The 21,008-nt window shown below is 46.0% G+C and overlaps 1 protein-coding gene across 5 annotated transcripts in view; it reads left to right on the plus strand.

Annotated features, from left to right (window-relative positions):
- Dock5 (dedicator of cytokinesis 5) overlaps positions 1-21,008 on the plus strand; it is a 182,116-nt gene that overhangs the window by 156,660 nt on the left and 4,448 nt on the right. For all 5 annotated transcript variants that reach the window (XR_004517887.1, XM_033765488.1, XM_010623721.3 and 2 more), the window contains 12 exons: positions 1,669-1,773; positions 4,906-5,047; positions 6,312-6,393; positions 6,957-7,041; positions 7,450-7,536; positions 9,700-9,876; positions 13,164-13,247; positions 13,862-13,999; positions 15,424-15,590; positions 18,868-19,036; positions 19,615-19,753; positions 20,569-20,669. Coding sequence is in view for 4 of the 5 variants with exons in the window: in XM_033765488.1 (XP_033621379.1) it covers positions 1,669-1,773; positions 4,906-5,047; positions 6,312-6,393; positions 6,957-7,041; positions 7,450-7,536; positions 9,700-9,876; positions 13,164-13,247; positions 13,862-13,999; positions 15,424-15,590; positions 18,868-19,036; positions 19,615-19,753; positions 20,569-20,669 (1,476 nt within the window). In the remaining variant the exon portion in view is untranslated. The remainder of the gene's footprint in view (positions 1-1,668; positions 1,774-4,905; positions 5,048-6,311; positions 6,394-6,956; positions 7,042-7,449; positions 7,537-9,699; positions 9,877-13,163; positions 13,248-13,861; positions 14,000-15,423; positions 15,591-18,867; positions 19,037-19,614; positions 19,754-20,568; positions 20,670-21,008) is intronic.

A 21,008-nucleotide genomic window follows, 5' to 3' on the forward strand; every position in this document is an offset into this window, starting at 1 on the left:
AAAAAAAAAAAAAAAAAAAAAAAAAAAAAAAAAGGAATAAGCTTGCTTGGAATGTGAAAAAAGCACAGCCCAAAAGTTCAATCACAGTTCTCCAGATTCTCCTCCTGGGAAGGCTCAGGACTGGAGGACGGGCCTGCCCCGGAGGGAGGTGGAGCACTAAGTCTTGGAGGTCTTGACTGTTCTCCTGAGCGCACCTCAGAGCCCAGCCACTGTGCCCTTCTTCCCAGTGTTGCTGGTTTTCCTATAGACCCTCTTGTTCCTCTCACACTAGTGCTGCATTTGGTACAAGAGCCCACATTTCAGATGTGTTCATTCTTGTTCTTTTCTTAGCGAAACCCTGTCTCCAAATTTAAAAACAGAAAAGATGTTGGGAATGTGCCTCAGTGCAAAGGCCCTGAGTTCAATCCCAAGTCATGCATAAACAGATGGGAGGGAGGAAGTGTTCTGTGGTCCACATCCTCAAGGCCCTGTTGAGACTGAGCTGTGCCTCAAGGGTCCTCCTGTGCACAACTTGGTGAGCTACAAATGCTTCTGCCAGCTTCTTATTCTTTGTTCGCCTCCTTTTTTCTCCCTGTGTCACTAGAGTGCTCAACTTTGACAGTTCCCTGAATCTATGTGTGACATCTGGCTGCGGGCACTGTTCAGCTGCATAAATACAATAAAGCAAAACTGAAATAACCTTCTAGATGTCCAGTGGTGCCAAGCACGATGGTCCACTTGGGAGGCTGAGGCAGGACAGTTGCAAGTTTAAGGTCAGCCTGGGCAACTGAGTGAGACCCCTGTCTCAAAATAAAATTTTAAAGGAATTAAAGGGGGTACCTGCTTAGCCTATGTGAGGGTGAGGACTCGATCCCTAAGGCTGTCAAAAAAAAAAAAAAATAAAAAAAAAAAAAAAAGATGCCCAATGCAAGCCAGAGTTGTTGCTGCATGAGGTGACTTTGAGAGCAGAGTCAGGAAAGGTCAGGAATGAGCCTTTATTTGAGGAGCTATTTTTCCGTGAAAAATTTATCACGCCATTGGCCTAACCCTGCGTCACAGGCCCAAATTCATTTAATAATCTCCCAAGCTGAATTCTGAGCTGTTCATCATGTTACTCATCTAGGAATACATGGTTCGCCGTCTTTCACCAGATGGAATCATCACAGAGCCGGGGCCACCATTGTGGGGCAAGGGTTACAAAGCCCCCCAGGTCTGGCAAGCAATGTTTGGCTTTCCTTGAGCCACGGCGCTTGTGAGGAACTGCAGAATTAAAAGACAGGTAGTGAAAGAACGGAAAGACAGAATGACACTACCCACCTCCCCCACTCGTGCAGCTGAGTCAAGGACTTGGCCTGGAATCTTCTTACCTTCTTGGTCCCGAGTCTGTGGTGAGGTGCACCTACCTTGCGTGATTCTCAGAAAGTGTTTTCTGGTCCTGTAGGGGCTTTGAACTCCTCCTGCCCTGGAGCAGCACCCTGCATACAGAGCCCCGTGCAGCCTGCAGGTTGTGGCCTCTGTGCATGGACCTGGGACCCAGAAGCTCTGAGCCCACAAAGCGTCACCCTCTGCCTAGGGCGCATTTCCTAAACGCCTGTGTTACATGGGAAACAACAGAGCAAACCGGCTGATTTTTGTTTTTTAACAACATCCTTCTAACCTCCTGGTGGAATGTCTTATTTTGTTTTCCAGAAAAAAAGAGCTTCGTTTTATGAGAACATCATTAAGGCCATGAGGCCTCAGCCTGAATACTTCGCCGTGGGGTACTACGGACAAGGTTTTCCTTCTTTTCTGAGGGTGAGGAGCCTGAGGGTGGTCTCCAAGGCCAGGAGGCCGCCTGCAGCACATTAGCACTTCCACCCTTGGTCCTTGCAGTGGGAGGTTGGGTGGGAACGGCTTCCTGAGTGCTGGCCTCTTCACCCTGCACCCCAGGCCTCCCGGCCTTCAGTTGTTTTTTATTTCTAGCCAGAGCTACTTGGAAAGCAAGTCTCCTACGAATAAAGACTCTTATCAGTCTTCCCAAAACAAAAAAGTGAAACTACGACAAGGACAGGGTTTTTCTTCTTTCTCAAAAACTTCTATAATGTAATATGCCAGTGTAATTTTAAAAACAGAAAAATTTGTATCTTCTCCCAAAAGAACACCTCTTTTAGATCTGAGAGTGGTTTGAACAAATATTAGTCATTGTCCTACATGTAATTTAAAAAAGAAAAAGTGGTAAAAGATTCCCAGCAGTGCTCATTGAGTACAATTTATTCCATCATTCACTGAGTATCTGCTGAGTACCTGTCCTGTGCCAGGCATGCGTGAGGCCCTAGAAATACCCTCCTGTCCAGTCAGTCCTCTCCCAGCCCTCCCGGATTGTACAAGCAGATGGGGGAAGTGCTGAATAATTAATGAAATTTAATCTAACCAAGAAAGGTTCCTGTGCTATAAGACCTGTGAAAAGGGAGTATTCATCCAAGTGCAGTAGAAACGTATCTCTTCACAAAGATAGTAGGGGATTGCATTAGTCACTTCCCCATCACTAGGACAAAATACTTGACACACTTAGGAGGAGGAGAAGAGGTTTATTTGGCTCATTGTTCCCCACAGGTCCAGTCCATAGTTGGCTGGCTCCCAAGTAGAAGTTGCATGGGAAAAGGGCCTAGGAAAGGACAGCTACTCGACTCATGGCAACCAGGAAGCAGAGAAAAGGAAGGAGCCAGGGACAAAAATAACAGCCTTCCCGGTCACATTTCTTTGGACCCATCACCACTTCATAACAACACATTCAACCATGAACTCAACAATGGGTCAATCCACCGATAAGTATAGCACCACCACCCCCATGGATCCAGTCACCTGCCGCAAATCCGATCTCTGAATACATGAGACCATGAGGGACACTGTAAATGTAAACCATAACAGGGATATTTGTAATACTCTCATCATCGTCACCACAGACTGGAGCCATCCTGCATGTCCATCAGCTGCTCCGTGCCATGGAGTACTACTTAGTAATACAAAATACCAGGCTTCCAAGGTGCTGTCATGGGGTCAGGCTGAAGTGTATGATGCTAGGTGAAGTTAGATTTAAGGGGCTTCATGCAGTGTGGCTCCCTTTAGGTGATGCTCTTGTGCAGCAGAGAGTAGATCAGTGGTTATCTGGTACTGGGGGAAGTTGGACTACGGAGGGTCCTAGGGAAATCCTGGGTGGTGATGAAACTATTCCATATTTTGATAGCAGTCACGGTTACATTCGTCAAAACTCACAGATTTTACACTAAAAAAAGTTCATTTTTATTGTATGCCAATAATGCATTAATTTTTCGAAGAGTCAGGAAAGACTTCCCAAGGCATTTCTGCATCAGCTGCAATCTGAAAGGTGAGCTGGGAAATGAGGAGGAAGTAAAAGCAATAGGGAAAGCATTCCAGGCAGAGGACACAGCAGGAAAGAGCCTGACAAGGCCCAGGGATAAGAGCAGACCGTGCAGAGCCAGGAGATGAGTCAGGAGGAGACACAGAGCCTTGTCTTTGTGTAGGGTGTCTTGTTTGCTTGCCAAGAGCAATGGGGATCCATTGTAGAATTTTCATGTTGGAAAAGTCACCTGGCCTTGCTGTGGAGCATGGGCGAGAGCTGCATGCAACCAGCTACTCAGAAACGGTTACAGATGTTCAGGCAGGAGATAACATGCTGGACGTGGAAGGCGCTAATGGTGGATGTAAGGAGAAGTGGAATGATCTGAGTAATGGAGACAGAGTAATAGGGTTTGATGATGGGTGGGCTGTGTGATTGAGGGAAAGAGGAGGTGTCAAAGATGGCCCCTCGGTTTCCAGCCTGCACAGTTGGAGGGGCAGAAGAGCCAGGTACTAGCACAGCAGGACTCGTAAAGAACTGACAACATGGGGGAGAGACTTAATCATTGAGTAAGTGTTTATCATACTGCAGGCCTCGCTCCAGTACAGGCCTGGACACCAAGCCCAGAGTGAACCCAAATCCTGGAAATGATCAAGTTTATGTTCCAACTTGGAGCAGCTAACATTGAGATAAATCAGTCGCACCTGGGCAGTGATGGCCTCGAACCCTGCCTTGTGTGATGTGTGATTTGGTGATTATGGTGGAGACTGTGGGCCAGGGACAGTGAAGAGAGAGACAGCCATTGAGAAGAGCTGCCGTATCAGATAGAAAGAGCAGGAAAGACTTCAGTTGGAAAATTGACATTGGACCAAAACCTAAAAGTGTCAGCCATACGGTGTAGTGAGGAGATGAGCGAGGGTTCTGACATTAGTCTCACCAAGACGAGAAGCTGTCTATGCCTCTTATTACACTGGCTTCTTGTACCACATGAAATGACGGATGGGAAAATAGCTAGTCAGAAAACTGACTCAGAAAATTCAGAATTAAAACCTCTTGATGTGATGTTGGTGCTCAAAAAGCTTCAAATCTGGATTGTGGATTTGGGGATTGGGAACGCACAGCCCGGGTCCTGCTCTCCGAGGCGGTGCCGTTGAAAGCGCCGCTCCACAAACTCAAGTGATAAGGTAGACAAGTACTTTACACCTGAGTATGAATTAATGAACTTCTTTCACCAAGAACGTCTTGCTGTGAAAAATACCAGCTAAATTTAAACTGAACAGTGCCTGCTGATGTCCTAGATTTACATTAGGACACGTGCTCACTGTTTCCCTGTGCATTTGTGCAGACTGTTGGCAGACTGGCTGTGGTTGTTGGTCCATGCTATGAGGAGCACTGTGCTGAGTAATTTTTACGCCTGTGAGTCAACTGCTCAGGCTCCAAGCTCCTGTCAGATGTGACACCGTAGATTCTCAGGAGAATCAGGCAGTGCATTGAGTTTGGCTGGGCCTACAGCGCCTTCTCAGTCTCTAGACCTCTGGTGGTACCTGCAATCTTAGTGGATAATGCGTTCCCTTGTCTCTTACCTGCAGAATAAAATCTTCATCTACCGAGGGAAGGAGTATGAGAGGCGAGAGGACTTCAGCCTGCGTGTGCTGACCCAGTTCCCCAGTGCTGAGAAGATGACCAGTACCACGCCCCCTGGAGAAGACATCAAAATGTCCCCGAAGCAGCGCATCCTTGCCGTGGGGAAAGTGGTGCAGCGGCCGTTGCTCCGGGGCAGCCCTCCTAAGCCAGGGAAGCCGAGGGTTGCACGTCCTTCTCTGTAGGCAGACATGGCCTGGGTTCTCAGGACTCAGCTTCCCATTCCATGCAAAACCTTTGGGGCCCCAGTATCCTTAGGAAAGAGATGAGCAGCAGATCTTTAATAAGAAGGGATGCATCCTGTAGCCAGATGGGAATCCTGAGGCAAGAGCAGACTTCCTGTTCTGAGCTTGGGATTCTCTCATATATTCTCTTAGATTATTCTCATTCTCTTATAGACTGAGATGATATGCAGTTATCCCTTGGTATCCTTGGGGGATTGGGTTCTGGGACCCCTCAGTCTTCACTTTATGGATTCTAGAATCTACAGATGCTAAATTCCCTTGTATAAAATGTAGTATTTAAATATAACCTATGTACATCCTCCCTTCTGCTTTAAATCTCATCTGTGCATTACAGTCCTTAGAGTCCCTAGCACCAGATACTTGTCGCCCTGTATCATGTAGGGAATTGTGATGAGGGGAGAGTCTGTGCGTGCTCAGTACAGATCCCGTTTTCTGAAGGATAGTTTCGATCTTCAGCTGGTTGGCTCCAATACCGACCCTGAGTACAGAGGACCCACTATGTCTATACTTGTGACATGGCAAGGGGAGAAACTATTTCTAAGACTTGTTACCAAATGGGAGAAGCCAGCTTTACCCCCACCCCACCCCCAGTCCATTCTGAGGCATGACTGCGTTGCTTCCCAGTTCTGTGCTCTGGGGGTGTTAACACTCTGATCCTTGGGACTCTTCCTCTGCAAAGGGGGAAATAATACCCATCTTGCAGAGTTGTGTATATCGAGAGACAACAAATTCAAAATACCCAGCACACGCCAGCCAGGCACTTGATAAACAGATGGTAGTCAAAGATAAAAGCCATTTCTGTGCCCTAGGCTCCGAGGTCTGGCTATTTCAGAGCAGAGCTTTTCCAAAAGAAATTATTGTAAACCATTTCCGAGCACCTGTTTCTCAATATTTCATCAATGCTTGTTTTTTTATGGGACAAGATCTGCCAGGTTCCTTGCCACAAGAAATGTCCCAGGAATAATCACTTCCCCAGACCTTTAGGTGACATCTATGAGAACCCCATTTTCAGGGTGGTAAAAGGACTCTGGTGCCAGCGCTCTTTCCAGCTGTGACTCAGGTAGAGCAGCTGTGGGGCTGGGCTCTTCCTTTCCTTAACGAGCACCCAGACCTGCAGTGCTTCACTGTGAAGCCCGTGATGAGCCTGCCACCCAGCTACAAGGACAAGCCAGTGCCTGAGCAGATCTTAAAGTAAGTGATTCTTTTATTTCTTTAAATAAACCAATTTCTCTGTCTTACATCCTTTTTGTGGAGTACATCCAAAGCAAAGCTTAAATTCATTCCAGTTTGGAAGTTCTGCTGCCTCTTCTATTTTGAGTGTAAAATCAGAGGTTGATAATTCAAAAGGATGTGGATTTTGTTGTTTGGACCGAGTGGAATCAGGAATTTCACTCTTACGGGTCAGATCCCTTAGCTCTTCCCCCTCAGAAGCGTAGCTCAGACTGCCTGGTTCCCAGCGATTAAAGCTGAATCTCATGTTTGCAGAGGCTCGAGTCCTACAGAGATTGATTGGTTACAAAGATGCAGGTATAAATACCTGGTAACATTGTGAGCTGTGAAATAAACTCACAAATAATAAAAAGGAAGACATCAAATAAAGAGCACACTGGTAGTGTTCAGCGTGGCCCCTGCTGGCCGTGAGCTGGTGCTGTGGGTGAACCTCAGCACCAGCGGTCTCTGGAGTTGGGGACCCAGAGCCAGGGGTACCCACTCCAAGAGAAAAAGTGTCACATGGTTTCTGTGTCCTTCCCCAGCTACTACAGGGCCAACGAAGTGCAGCAGTTCAGCTATTCCCGGCCATTCCGGAAAGGAGAAAAGGATCCAGACAATGAATTTGCTGTGAGTCCGCCCCATTGACTTTCTAAAACGAGGTACAGCAGTGCTGGAGGCTTCCACCCCAGCAGTGCACACGGCAGAAATGACGGCACCCCCGAGGAGAGGGGCTTCACTGCCGGCCACCTAGACAGCAGGCTGTTGCCTCAATGGGGGACTCTAGACACAGGGCCAGAAACTCAGACCTGCCACTCACGGGACCTTGGGCAAGTCACACCTCCCTGGACCTCTGTTTTCCATCTTCAGGATGGGAAGGCCCAAATAGATGACCCAAATCCCCTACATTTTATGTGGCCCGTTCATGGGGCAGCACGTGGGAAAGGATTCTCACATCACCCATCCCCCGTGTGGGGTAGGGCGGGGTTACAGCTTATCCTAGAGCTGACGTCCATTTTGTGTCCCTCCCTGCTCCAGAACATGTGGATTGAAAGGACCACGTACACGACGGCCTATACCTTTCCTGGGATTCTCAAGTGGTTCGAAGTCAAGCAGATTTCAACAGTGAGTCATTTGAAATTGGAACTCAGAAAGAAAGAAAAAACACTTTCTGTCTGCAAATATAATAACATCCTTTGTTAAGTTCCCTTTGCGTTTTGCACCACTGGCCAACTTTGTGTTTCAAAAGAGAAATAAAAGGCCCGATTGTAGGACAGGCAGGCTTTGTAAAACTGATGTTCCAGCACCACCCTAAAGGTTACTCACAGTGAATGAGTCTTTTATGGCGGAAGGAGCCCTGTCTCCGCCATGATCTGCCCGTGCCCAGAAACATTTGTGGAATGCCTCTTGGGAGTTTCCTGTCCGTCGTGGCCTCTCCCAAACCTCTCTTCTCCCTTACTGTCAGCAAACTGCCTGCCCAGTCGCCCTCACTCCTCCTCTTTACCACTCCCCCAAGATGCTCCTTTGCTTTTTCAGTATTTATTAAAGCTGTTCTCTTTCCAGCCCCCCGACTGTGGCCCACTTTCTTGTCCCCGCTTCACCTCCAGTTGGCGGCCCCCCACTGCCTGCCCTGCTCTGGCCTCGCAGGCCCATCTTTCTTGCCGGCTCCCAGTAGGAATCCTGTGGAAGAGGAGTTGATGCCCTCGCCCTTGCAGCCCTTCTGCAGCTCCCTGGTGCCTAGGGTACAGAGCCCAGACTCCTTCACAGCCGCGGACAGGCCTTTGGGACTCAGCCTCCCTCTCCATAGGCCCCCTTCCCTCTCCTGGAGAATCTGTCGGAACTAGACTGAGAGTTCCAGGCCGTTTCAGCGCTTCGTGATGCTGGGTGTTTTTCTCTGCCTGAAATGTCCTCTCACTGCAACTGAACATACAGCTGACTCCCATCAGGATTCAGTGTAGGCAACACTTTCTCCATGAAGCCGTGTGTGGGACGCCCAAGCTCCGTCAGATGCCTTTGGTCTGTGCTCTCGAAACCTGGGCGTCTTCCCAGCCCACCCTGTTTGCAGTGTCCTCGGTCCCCAGTCAGACCAGAAGCTCCTCCCAGCCTTAAACTACAACTGACCCTCTCTAAACAATGTAGTTTAACATTTGCAGTGTAGTTTACATTACAATGTAATAGCTTTTACATATGTTAGGGATTATAATGGTAATCTAAAGATGATAAAAAGTATGAGGAGGATGTAGGTGATTATATGCAAACACCATGACCTGCCATGCCTTCTTATCTTCTAGAGCCCTAGACTCAATCCCCTACAGATAATGTGGGGTGACTGTGTATCTTAATCACCCCGAGGGAGGGATGACTGCATATCTTAGTCACCTTAGTAACTATGGTGCATAACATGGCACTTAGCATAGCGTAGCTGCTCTAGGAGTGTTTCTTGGACTGTGGATTCGGCTCAGTGGCGAGCACTTCCTGGCATGTGCAAGGCCCTGGGTTCCATCCCCAGTGATATGGAAAAAAAAAAAGAACAAGTCTGAAGTTTTCTGTGCTCCTCAGCACTTGTGATAAATCATTCTTAAAGTATGGTGTTGTTTCTGGATAGAGACGTTTGGAATGAAGTCTGGAGCAGATGGTCATGTGGCTGAGGATGGGTTTTGCTAGGAACCTGGATTTGAAGACATTTCCGTAGTCAGAGCGCTCCGTACGTGCATTTACGTCTGATTTCATTTTCTTCTACGACTCTCCCTGAATGTTCTACTACATCCCATTATTTCCGACTTCTGTTAACTGCCAAATCTATTTGTGGTTACTTATGCGTAATAGGAATGTAGGGCCTCCGAGGTCATGGGCCTTTTTTCACAGAGGTGGCGTCACACTCTTGTCAGGAGACATTTTTGGTGGTGCAGACATTCCTCAGATCTGCCCTTCTGCTGTCACTGATCTCAGAAACCCTTGAGAGCGCTTTCCCTAAGAAATGACCCTTGCTGCAGCTCCGGTGCTCTCCAATGTCGTACCCATTTCGCTTGAAGGAATAATCAGTCATCACCGCATGTTCAGTGTTTAAGTCATCGGTCTACTTTCTGAGGAAGCGTTAACCAATGTAATTTTTTTCTCTTTTCAACCCCACTGCAGAACAGTATGGTGTCTTAATAAACATATTGACAAGCAAGACTTGGCTCCTATAGCTAGTGGGCATTTGACACCTCTAGAGGGGGATGGGCAAGCTCTCCCGAGTCTTTGCTGTGGTGCTCACAGATGTCCGCTTCCTTGTGCTCTGCTCCCCAGGAGGAAATCAGCCCTTTGGAGAACGCCATCGAAACCATGGAGCTGACCAACGAGAAGATCAGCAACTGCGTGCGGCAGCACGCCTGGGACCGCGCCCTCTCCGTGCATCCGCTCTCCATGCTGCTCAATGGCATCGTGGACCCAGCTGTCATGGGGGGATTCTCCAACTATGAAAAGGTGAGCGAACCCCACAGTCGTCTGCAGGGCTCCCCCTCCGCCCTCACACAGCTGGTGAATCTTTTCTACAGCTGCTCTAATTTTTTTACTCTCCTGTCCATGAAATAGTCAAATGAAATTAGCAGAAATGTTCTGCCTGACCTTACATGTCTTGGAGAGCAGCAGTAACCAGCCAGGGATCAGCCACTACCCTGTGAAGCATCAGGGAACTGCAGCCCCATGTGTTTCTGGCCCATACACCTGCTCTTTCTCTCCTCTAAGAGCAGACAGCTAGCAAGTGGACCCCAGAATTCAGGATGTTCTAAGGTGAGGCATCTGTGGGGAAGCCGGAAACACGCTGTTTAGAATTAGTTTCTAGGAATCCCTGTCCAGGCTTTTTGTGCCTTAGGACAAGTGATGGCCTTGGATCTCCAGTGAATGACATTAGTTGGACTAAGTATTACGTCTGTTATTCTGAAAAGGCAGGAAAGGAGTAGTAGCCACCTTATAAGCCATTGCATAGGGTTTGGATGGAGCAGCACTTAAGACGGAGGCCGTACACTCAGAGGTTAAGCACGGTTAGAGGGCAGGGCTCATAATTGCTATGGCATGTTTATGGTGGCCACATGCCTCCAGAGTCCTTCTCTTGAATAATCGTTAGGGGAGGAGGGCCCCTGCTATTGGCTGGAGAGAGCATGGAAAGAGCAGGCGCTGGGGTGGGTGACGGTGATAATGACTAGCACCCTCGATTCTGTTTGTATGTAATATCCTGGGGGAGTGGGGCTTGGCAGCCCTGCACGCTTAGGGGTTTTCACTCACCACTGTGTGTCCCCAGATGACATCTTCACCCTCCTGAGCTCCAGGGACCTGCAGATGAGGAACATGCCCTCTCCCAGGGCTGATGAACGTTTCGTGTAGTCAGTTATTGACCAGGTCTTCACCATGCGATGGGTGCCTGCATAAAGGGTGCAGTGCCAGGCACAGGAAGTGGTGGCCTTGGTCAGTGGCAGTTTCCTTCCTGCCTCCCCCATCCACTGGGAGCAGAATGGGTCACGTGGGTGCTGGTCACGAGTGATGCCACCATGCTCTTGTGGCTGCTGCTATAGGAACAGTCTTTCTTCTCTCTCTCCTTAAATATTTTAGCCTTTGTTACTCAGCAGCTAGGAAAAACTCAACGCCAAGTATAATTCTAGTTTGCTCATTTTCAGTTCCAATAACAATTTTCAGTGTAATAATGGAAGTCAGTACAGAAATAGAGTCCAAAATACATTCCTTTTTTAATACTATAGTGCTTTGAGTTTGTATTTTTTTCTGATACTAGTTTTAATATATTTTTCCAAGGATTAATTGTTTATAGAATACCTCTAAACCATAAATTCTTATGTGCAAATATCTGTAAATAATTTCCTAAGTTTTTGCAACATGACAATGTTCCACTTAAAGAAGTTTAATTGTTTATAGAATACCTCTAAACCATAAATTCTTATGTGCAAATATCTGTAAATAATTTCATAAGTTTTTGCAACATGACAATCTTCCACTTAAAAGAGAAAAAAAGGTGGGTTAGAATGGTGCGTGCTTGTGATTCCCACACTCCAGGAGGCTGAAACAAGGAGTCCAGCCCGGGCAACTTAGCCACCTAGTGAAACCCTGTCTCAAAAGAAAAGAATAGTAAGAAAGGGCTGGGGAAGCAGCTTAGTACGAAAGCCCTGGATTCAAGTCCGAGTACCAAAGTGGAAGTGGGATGGTGGGGGAGGAGAGAGAGAGAGAGAGAGAGAGAGAGAGAGAGAGAGGGAGAGAGAGAGAGAGAGAGAACCATCCATCAAGGGAGATCGAGGCTGCAAAGATATATAAAAAAGTAAATTTCACTACCTGTGGCTGAAAGTCCTAATTTATACTTTCTGCTGCTGGGCAGCTCTGCTGGACAGTAACAGTCAGTATGCTCTCCTTAGACACTGCTGAACTCAAGCAGTACTCTGGGAATTTTAGTGTTTTATCCGTTATCAAAAAATTGTTGTAACTTAGAAAATGGAAACTCCTTTGCATTTGAAACTCCTTTTACTTGAAAACCCTAGTAAACACTACTGTTTCCTTTATACCACTATTCCCTGTCGTTACAGTTCTGGCTTGAATGAGGTACTTTGCTAATATCCACTGAGGCTTCCTGCACACAGCTCTGCCCACAAGAGTTTGCTCATATTCAGTTTGCCAAGTAAAATGGATTGGTCACTTTTATAACTCTAGCCTATTTCACAGGGTGGAGTTCTGCTTTTGCAGAAATAGAGGAAAAGAGTGAATTTGAAGGGTAGCCTTGGGTGCTTTTTCAAGCCAAGCATGGTGGCACATGCCTATCGTCTCAGCACTCTGGGAGGCTGAGGCAGGAGGACTGCAGGTTGGAGTCCAGACTGGACAAATTATCAAGAATTTATCTCACAAAAGCTTGAGGTTGGGGGAATGTTGGAGATATAGCTCAGTGCAAAGGCCCTGGGTTCAGTCCCCAGTACCCCCTAGAAAAGCATCTTCAGAAATGAAGGTTAACATCCAGGGCGAAAATAATGTAACTCCTGCAAATGTCTCTTTGTCTTTCCTAATGAGTCCTGTCTTCCATTACTCACCTATGTATACCTGTGTTTGGGAGTTAGGTTTAGGGCATATTTCCCTGTTCAAGGCCTGAGCTGATGGCCCATGTTTACTGTAAACATGCTCATAGAAATAAAGAGGGCAAACAGCCCACAATACCCTCATAACATCATGTCTGTATCTCATTTTGTTTTCCAAAGAGCCTTTTGACTAGATGATTAGTGAAAAGATCCCTTCATGTACCATTGGGAAAACGTGATACAGCTAAAGTCAGGGGAAAGAGCAGAAAAACGCAGCCACATCTCCTGCTTGTTAACATTTTGGGGATTTTTTTCCCTAATAATAGGCACACACTTAATTTAATTATTAAGTTTTAGATTCTGTTCTCTGGCCTTTTTTTTGGGGGGGAACACTGTTCTTTTAATGAGTAATATTTTACTTTGCTGGTGATTATTACTTGGTTAGTGAATGTGTGGGTATAGTGACTATTGAGAATGAACTAATGCAAGGAATTTGCCCAATTCCAAAAGACCACCAAACAAGACTTTTTTTTTTTTTAATTGTCCACTGTGGGATCTTCATCCAAGAAAAGGAGTGAATTTCTAGTTAGACATTCCTGGTTTATCAGAAGTTGTTTTTCACCTCCATAGGCTTCCTGGATCTCATTTAGGATCTGGAGCACAAATAGGAATGTGCTGTAACCAGCGCTTGTGTCTGTGTGTTTTTAGGCTTTCTTTACAGAAAGGTACCTCCAGGAGCATCCTGAGGACCAGGAGAAGGTGGAGCTGCTGAAGAGGCTGATAGCATTACAGGTGAGTGGCCAGGGAGGCGTGCAGCTGGCCACAGCTGGCTGGGGGTAGCCACAGCACCTGGCTCTGAGGACACTGTGCAGTGCTTTGGTCTACATGGCCACTTTCTGGGTTGCTTTCCTTCTTTCTTCTTTTAAAACTCTACGGAACTACAACCTATCTATGTGAGACTGAGGAATGGCGCTGAATTGAGCTGCACAAGGTTGAAATGTGTCTTCTTAGAGGTGAAATCAAAGTCCTTAACCTTCTTTGCTGGCCTGTGTGTCCAGCTGAGAGATGTTGGCCTCATTTTCTTCTCACCGTTTCAGTGGATAATGGCAAAAAACACAACCATCAAATTCATCTGGAGCCAAAACCAATCCGTGCCCATCCGCAGAAATGCCAAGCTCAGGTGGATTGGCCTTCCCCGTCAGTTCTTCCTGACTTTAGGGCTTTCTTTTGTCCTTGGTGTGCAGATTTCTCTGTGTGAAGGACCAAAGCACCTGCAGTTCCTAAGCCCTGCACTGAGAAATGAATTCTCATTTCATAGCACTGTCTACATTTAACCTGTCCAGCCCCACCCTTGCCCTTCCCCACCCTCCAAATCAGAATCATCCCTTTTATGCCCTTCCTTCTAGATGCCTCTGCTCACAGAAGGGATCCGCATCCATGGGGAGAAGCTGACAGAACAGCTCAGGCCGCTTCATGACCGCCTATCTTTGTGCTTCCGGGAACTCAAGGAGAAAGTAGAAAAGCTCTACGGGGTCATCACACTGGTAGGCCTTGTCTAAATAGCCCCCAGTTTTTTCTACTCTCTTGTGTGATATCTATCGATCAGGTTTTCAGATGCCAAGTGAGCCATCATGGTTTGGAGACGGCTTGAAAACATGGGCAGGGAGGGCCAGGGATTTAGTTCAGTGTTTCTGCTACCTGCCTCACAAGTGTAAGGACCTGAGTTCCATTCCTGTTACCAAAAAAAGAAAGTATAGGCAGGGAACAGAGCACATGTTTTGCTTTTGATAACCTTACTCCATCCTTGTGCTGAATAGAGGTTCGCAAACAGGAATGTCTGTCACTGCTACTGTAGGGCTTGAGAAAACAAGAATTACCAGCCCCGATCCCCAGATTGCTGACCCCACACATCTCCGTGGGGCCCCGGTATTCACCCTTCTCACAAGTGCCTGGGTGACACTGAGGCTATAGGGCTGGGTGTGGCGCTTTGAAGATCACAAGACTTACAGTTGAGTTTCTCTTAATCCCAGGCACTGGCCATCTGTATACTTAAGTTTTTCTGAATCTTCAGGTTTGATAAGTTTTTCCACATCTTTTCTATTTTGACAAGTTTACAGCTTTAACACCTTTAAAGGGGAAAATAGTTGTAAACTACATTTTACAACGAATACAGCCAGTTTCATGATTTCTTTGCCAGTCTTCACACATTTCTGCAGCTGTAATTTTCTTTTCTCTTTGAGGCGTTTGGATGAGGGGTGCATGTGCTAACTGTTCTCCCCAGCAGGTGATTAGATTATTGGTTCTAGTTTGTTGCTCTGCTCTTTCATTCGTTTGCCCTGCTGTCTTTAACAATCTTATTCTTGAGTTCTGCTTTTTCAAATTCTTTCCTCAGACCAAAGCTCTACACCCATTTCCTCCACAATCCTCTCCTGAGGCTTTCTGGCCACCTCTTCCCATCGTCCAAGTGCTCAATCCTGCTTTCTTCCTACACATTTATTTGCGTCTTCACTGCTGCTACTTCTGAGTTTCTTGACATTGATCAGGTTTTCAGACGCCGAGGGAGTCAGAATAGTTTGGTTGCGGCATGAAAATATGGGCAGACACCAGAGACCATGATATCTGACGGTGGCATCTAAAAACCTCCCTGAACAATGTCAAGTAGTTGTCTTTTGCACACAAGTTCCAGACAGAGGACTAAGCCTGTGCCCCACTAAATGTGGTCGTTAGCAGAACCAGGCCAGTGTGAGCAAGTGAATCGAACACAGTGTCCCCTGGGGGAACCCCCCATCCCACGCGTACATTTCTCATGAAAGTGGATCAACAGATTCTTCGGGTTCAGCTGCAGGTCTATGAATCTTCTTAGGCCAGGATTGCATTTAAAAAGAAAAAAACCAAAAACCAGTGTGTGCACCAGATCATGCGGGCTGAGCTCCCGGCAGCTAACCCTGAGGGCTCACGGGTTTTCCAGCCGACCAACTTCACCGAGAAGAAGCAGAGCCGCACAGGATCCCTGGTGCTGCCCTACATCATGTCCTCTACTCTGCGGAGGCTGTCCGTCACCTCACTCGCTTCCTCGGTGGTTTCCACGTCTTCCAACTCCTCTGACAACACCCCTTCCAGGCCAGGATCTGACGGGTAAGCTGCAGTCTTTACTCACCCGGCACGGGGTGAGGCCCTTGTGTTTGTCCTTGGGGTCCCAGCACGAGACCTCGTCCATGCGGGCAGCTTGAGTCCTCTGAGGAGACTTAATTCAGAGCACACAGGTATCAGTTTGCCTCTGGGTCATTGCAGTTTGTAAAAATAATTTCCATTTTCTTAATGAATGGTTCTTTTCTCTCTTTTTTGGTACCGGGGATTGAACTCGGGACCTTGCGCTTGCAAGGCAGGCAGCAGAACCACTGAGTTAAATCCCTGGCCCCTTAATGAATTGGTAAAATGATCACATAGTATGAAATTCCAAAGGTGCAAGAGGATTTATCAGGAAGAATCTCCTTTCAGTCCCTGGCTCTCAGCTGCAACACCGCTCTCTGGAGACGGCTATTCCAGCACGCAGATGCCAGTGCCTCTCCGGCAGCTCTTTGTAGAGATCACAGCAGTGCCTGAGGGCCTGCTCCTTCCCATACTTCCTTTGTATTTTGGGTATCAAACCCAGAAGCCCTCTACCACTGAGCTACATCCCCACTGCTTTTTATTTTTCAGTTTGAGATAGGATCTCACTAAGCTTCTCAGGCTGACTCTGAACTTGGCAATCCTCCTGCCTCAGCCTTCTAAGAAAATGAGATTACAGGCATGTGCCTCTATGCCTGGCTGCCTACACTTTTTTTAAACACAAAAATAGCATTCTGTTTCCCTTGCTTTATTCATGTAATATACCTAGAAAATCATTGCAATTTCAGAACACGAGGAACCTCCTCTTGCGTTTTCTGTATCTGCAGGCATCCTCTGGGTCTGTACCTCGATGCAGTCCATTTGGCTGATTAACTCCCATCTTTTCCTATCGCTGCTGCGTGACAGTGAATATTAAACTCCTTTTCCATGTGGATAAGTTGTTAGTCAGCTTTTCATCACTACCATGAAATACCAGAGGCAGGCAGCTTTGTAAAGAAAAGAGGTTCCCTGCACTCCTGAGTTTGGAATCCGCAAGTACAGACAGCAAAAGGCAAGCTCTGGTTGGGGCCCCTGGCAGACAGTGGCAGTTCATGTGAAGAAAGGGTCACGCAGTAAGGCAGGAAGCGGAAAGATGGGAACCAGCGAGCCCTGTCCTTTTCTAGCAGTGCTCCTGGGGACCTAAAGACATCTACTGTGTTACTGGCTGCCTGGACCTCTGTCCTGTCTGGAAATACCCAAGTATTTCCTATGAAAGAAGCCCTGGAAATGAAAATGCCCTATCAAAGATGAACATTTGCAATTTTGAAAATCACTCTTAAGGAGACTTCCCTAATGAGATGAGACCAGTTCCCACCAGCTACCCCAGGCCTTGCCACCAAAACGTCTTAGCAGTCTTGTTAATTTTGGCCAATCTGATAGATGAAAAATCTTGTCTTTGTTTCTGTTGTTATATAAAGTATTTTCTTGTATAGGTATTTTTTCTATGTGAAGTTGAAAATCTTTTTATTCGTTAATAATTACTTGTATTTTCTGTGAACTGAAGTCAAATTCTTTGTATCTGTTTTTCTGTTAGATTTTGGTCCCTTTGTGATATGAATTTCTACTTTTTTGACTTTCTTTTTTGTCTAATTTTTTATTAAGCTGTTCTGCCTTTTAATATAGTCAAATAAGTCAGTATTTTATTTTTTGACTTCTGGATTTTACGACACGAAGGACTTCCCCACTGGTCTTTTCATCAACTTTTAGAGTTTCTCTGTCACAGTTAAACCTGTTGATTCTTTGGAATTTATTCTAAGATTAGCTGTGAGATACAGAGTGAACCGTTTTCTTTTCCAAATGGTTACCCAATCCTCTTCCTCTTAACTGTTTTTCAATCTGCTAACTAGAAATGTCAGTATTATCAAAAATCAAATTTATGTATTTCATTTGTATGAGGACTTTTTCCCTCTATTTTCTTGATGTTCCTGTCTGTTTGTGTGCTAGTATTTTGCAGTTTAAATTACTACAGATTTAAATCATTTTTAATTTTTCATATTCCCTGTCAGGATTTACCTGACTACTTTTGCTTATTTTCCACTTTTGGATTAACTTGTCTGGAATCCTATTTCTATTTTTGTTGAGATGATGCTAAATATATAGGCTAACTTTAGGAAAATTGATGGTTTTTTTAAATGTTGAAACTTCCTTGCCAAAAATATGGTCTGCCTTTCCATCATTTAAACATTGTAAAAGAATTATTCTACACTCTTTCTATGTAAAGTTCTTACTTTCAGACATTTACAAAATTAATATATGGTCATATAGAAATCATTTAAAGTGCTAAAAACATAAAAGAAAAGTGCTTTATGTTTATGCTTTGTCACTCAGATGACAAAAGGTGCAGTTAGTAGTACAAACAGGAGTGTATGTACAATTACCCAAGTGGCAAAGCACCGCACACATCATTTTGTAGGCTGGGGCTTAAGTTAGTATAGATGATGAGTATAAGATGGTGTGAATATGAGTCATCAGCTAACTTTCTGTAGATTTTTAATTCCACGCTACTATGCAGTTTAAATAATCTGCCTGGATGGTACCTTACCTAGAAGTCAGATGTTTACTATTTCCTATATTTATCTATCCTTCTCCACTGACATAGAAAACTTTACATAGCTGCAACTATAACCTAGGCATAATACAGCACTTTGCTTTTCCTCTTTGTCATACATCAGTTTCTCCCAAGTAGTTATATAATCTTTTTTAATATCAGTTTTTAATTATTATTTTTATGGCAGTATACCATTCATTGCATTATACAACGTGTCATCATTAATCCTACTGCAAAATGTTTAAACTGTACCATGATTTCTAAACAGTCTTAACTCATTTAAATTTTGATGCTATAATATCTCATATTAATATAAAATACATCTTAATAAAAATTATAGCATGTTTGTACATGGTAGCTTTCAGTTTTTATTTAGTATGAATTCTCAAACATCATACATTGCCTTATCAAAGGGATGAATATTTTTGCAATTAATAAGTACCAATATGTAATGCCATATGCAATGTGTGAATGTATTATTTTTGATCATTAGGATTTCCAGACACTTAAGTAATACCCGATTCCTGTATTTGTGTTTTCTCTGATTTCCTTTTTCATTCCTTAAAGGCATACTGCTGCATCTTAGGTGAAGAATATAGAGCAGAAGTTGTGAGTCGAGATTAGGTTGAGGAGCTCTGACCCTTCTAATTTTGAGGTGCATCCTAACTGCTGGGGAATCGGTCTTTCGTGATTTGTGTCCCTTTTCCTGGTGGATAGGTCAGTCCTGGAGCCGCTTTTTGAGCGCAGGGCTTCATCAGGTGCCAGGGTTGAAGACCTGTCCCTCAGAGAGGATGGCGAGACCCGGACTGCCAAGTTCAAGAGGAAAGACTGGAGTCTGAGCAAGTCCCAGGTCATTTCAGAGAAGGCTGCAGACCCTGACCTAACGGTAAGGAATAAAATCAGTGGAAAGAAACAGAAAGCCCTCAGGCCAAGCGTGTCCCGGTGCCCTCCAGAGCATCCAGTCATAGGTAGTGTCAGGTCACACATGGGGGAGAGGAAAGCATGCATGGAGAGCATCGGGCTCTAAGTCAGTACGGGTGAAGGTCTCATACCCACAATGCAATGTGTGCCTTTGGTTCTGTGAGTCAATCAAAGCATTGTTATTTCTCTTCTTTTGACTTAAAAAAAAAAAAAGTTCTATTTCTTCCAGAAGCCACAGCAAGTTGTTAAGCGTAGAGAAACCAGCTTTCCCTGAGAATCAAGGTGGCTCATTGCTAACCTGAATGATCACCAACTGTGGTCAAAATGAAACCAGTGGCCAACTAGGAAGGAGTCCGTGGCCCCAAGGTTCTTAGAGTCTCTGCCATGGTCCCCGGCATATGCCGGTGTGGAGCCTTGAAAATGGTCCCTGAAATTAGGCCCTTTTCCCAGTTCCTCTCAGCAGACATGGCTCTTCCGAGCATTACTGGGCTCAGCCTTCCTCACTGAGATAGTGTTTCACTGTGTTTTCCTCCTTGATGCCAGAGCGCAGCCAAAAAGATACAAAGGCCCAAGAGTCTTCAGCTGGTGGACAGCCGCTTAGCTCCATTCCACAGCTCTGTGCCCCCTCAGGCCACGCCCTTGAGCCCGCCTCCGCTCACGCCCAAAGCGACCAGGACCCTGAGTAAGTTCCGATGCCTCTTTCATTCATTATCTTAAGGAATGGAGCATGTTTATGAATGTGGGTGATTTTTGATTAAGCCAGACAGAAATAATATGGGAAGTATACGAGCTTGATTCAGTTCTGCGTCCACAGATATAGATGGGATTTTGGCAAGGCTCCCTGGCCTGCCAAGATCATTAAATTTTTCTGAATAGTGATCCAAAGCTTCTGAATAGCCTTTATCCAATTGCAGAGGTATGAACGAGAGAGGGTCAGAGTACAACCAGACAGAAAGCAAGTACCTTGTGAACTAATTACTGAGGGTTAGACCTGTTCATGGACAAGAAATGGACTCATTCCATGGACTGCTTGCAGTCTGGCTTGCAAAACCAGCAACACCACAACACTTAAGAAAAACTACAAGTTGCCAGTAAAGCCCAGATGCATCACGGAAGGAGAGATCTACCATTGCCAAATGGGAGCCAGTCTTTAAGCAAGAGTTAGACATAGTTCGATAAGGTCTTCTGGAGCACTCGGGACGCATCAGACGATGAAGTAATACCATAAATCCCAGAAATGTTCTGCGCGGCAGCTTAACAGTAAACTCTGAACAGAACGTGGAATTTTTACCTTAGAATTTCTTGTAAAGCCTTCTGGTGAGTGAAGGTCGCTGTCTTTATCAGGAGGGTTGGGTAACCGTCTGCATTCCGTCCATAAAATCCATCCAATATGCATGAGCAGCTCGACCGACCGGGCTGTGTCAGCGGTTACTCTCGTTTCTGAGGTTCCTTGGTAAATCCTTCTGTCCCCCTCCATTTTCTTGGTGTCATCCGCAGGCTCCCCGTCTCTGCAGACAGACGAGCCAGTGGCTGCTGTCCCACCTCCTCCTCCCCCCAAAAGCAAGCCCTATGAGAGCAGCCAGCGGAACTCCACCGAGGTAGGGAGCCCCTGTGGGCAGTGGGCCTCACAGCATACGCGAGGACATTGCAGGGTGTTCTTCGAGCCCTCGAGCGGACAGGTTTTCCTACACATTTGTCCCTGTGGGGACCCTTGGTTCTTTCCCCAAAGAGAAGGGGAGGAAAGACGCAGGCAGGCCTTTGCAGAACACTGGACACGCAACAGTAGTCTGCGCTCGAGCTGGGGACAAGCGGACAGGTGGTGTGAGTGTGTTCTGCTTCACCCCAAGAACCGCTTCTGCGTGAGAGAGCTGTCCTGGAGCGGGCTCCCCTTCCTTCGTTCAGCAAATACGTACTGCATGCCTCCTGTGCGTATGCTG

The sequence above is a fragment of the Fukomys damarensis genome, unplaced genomic scaffold, assembly GCF_012274545.1.
Source record: "Fukomys damarensis isolate Sample0158 unplaced genomic scaffold, DMR_v1.0_HiC HiC_scaffold_18, whole genome shotgun sequence".
NCBI classification, from domain to species: Eukaryota; Metazoa; Chordata; class Mammalia; order Rodentia; family Bathyergidae; genus Fukomys; species Fukomys damarensis.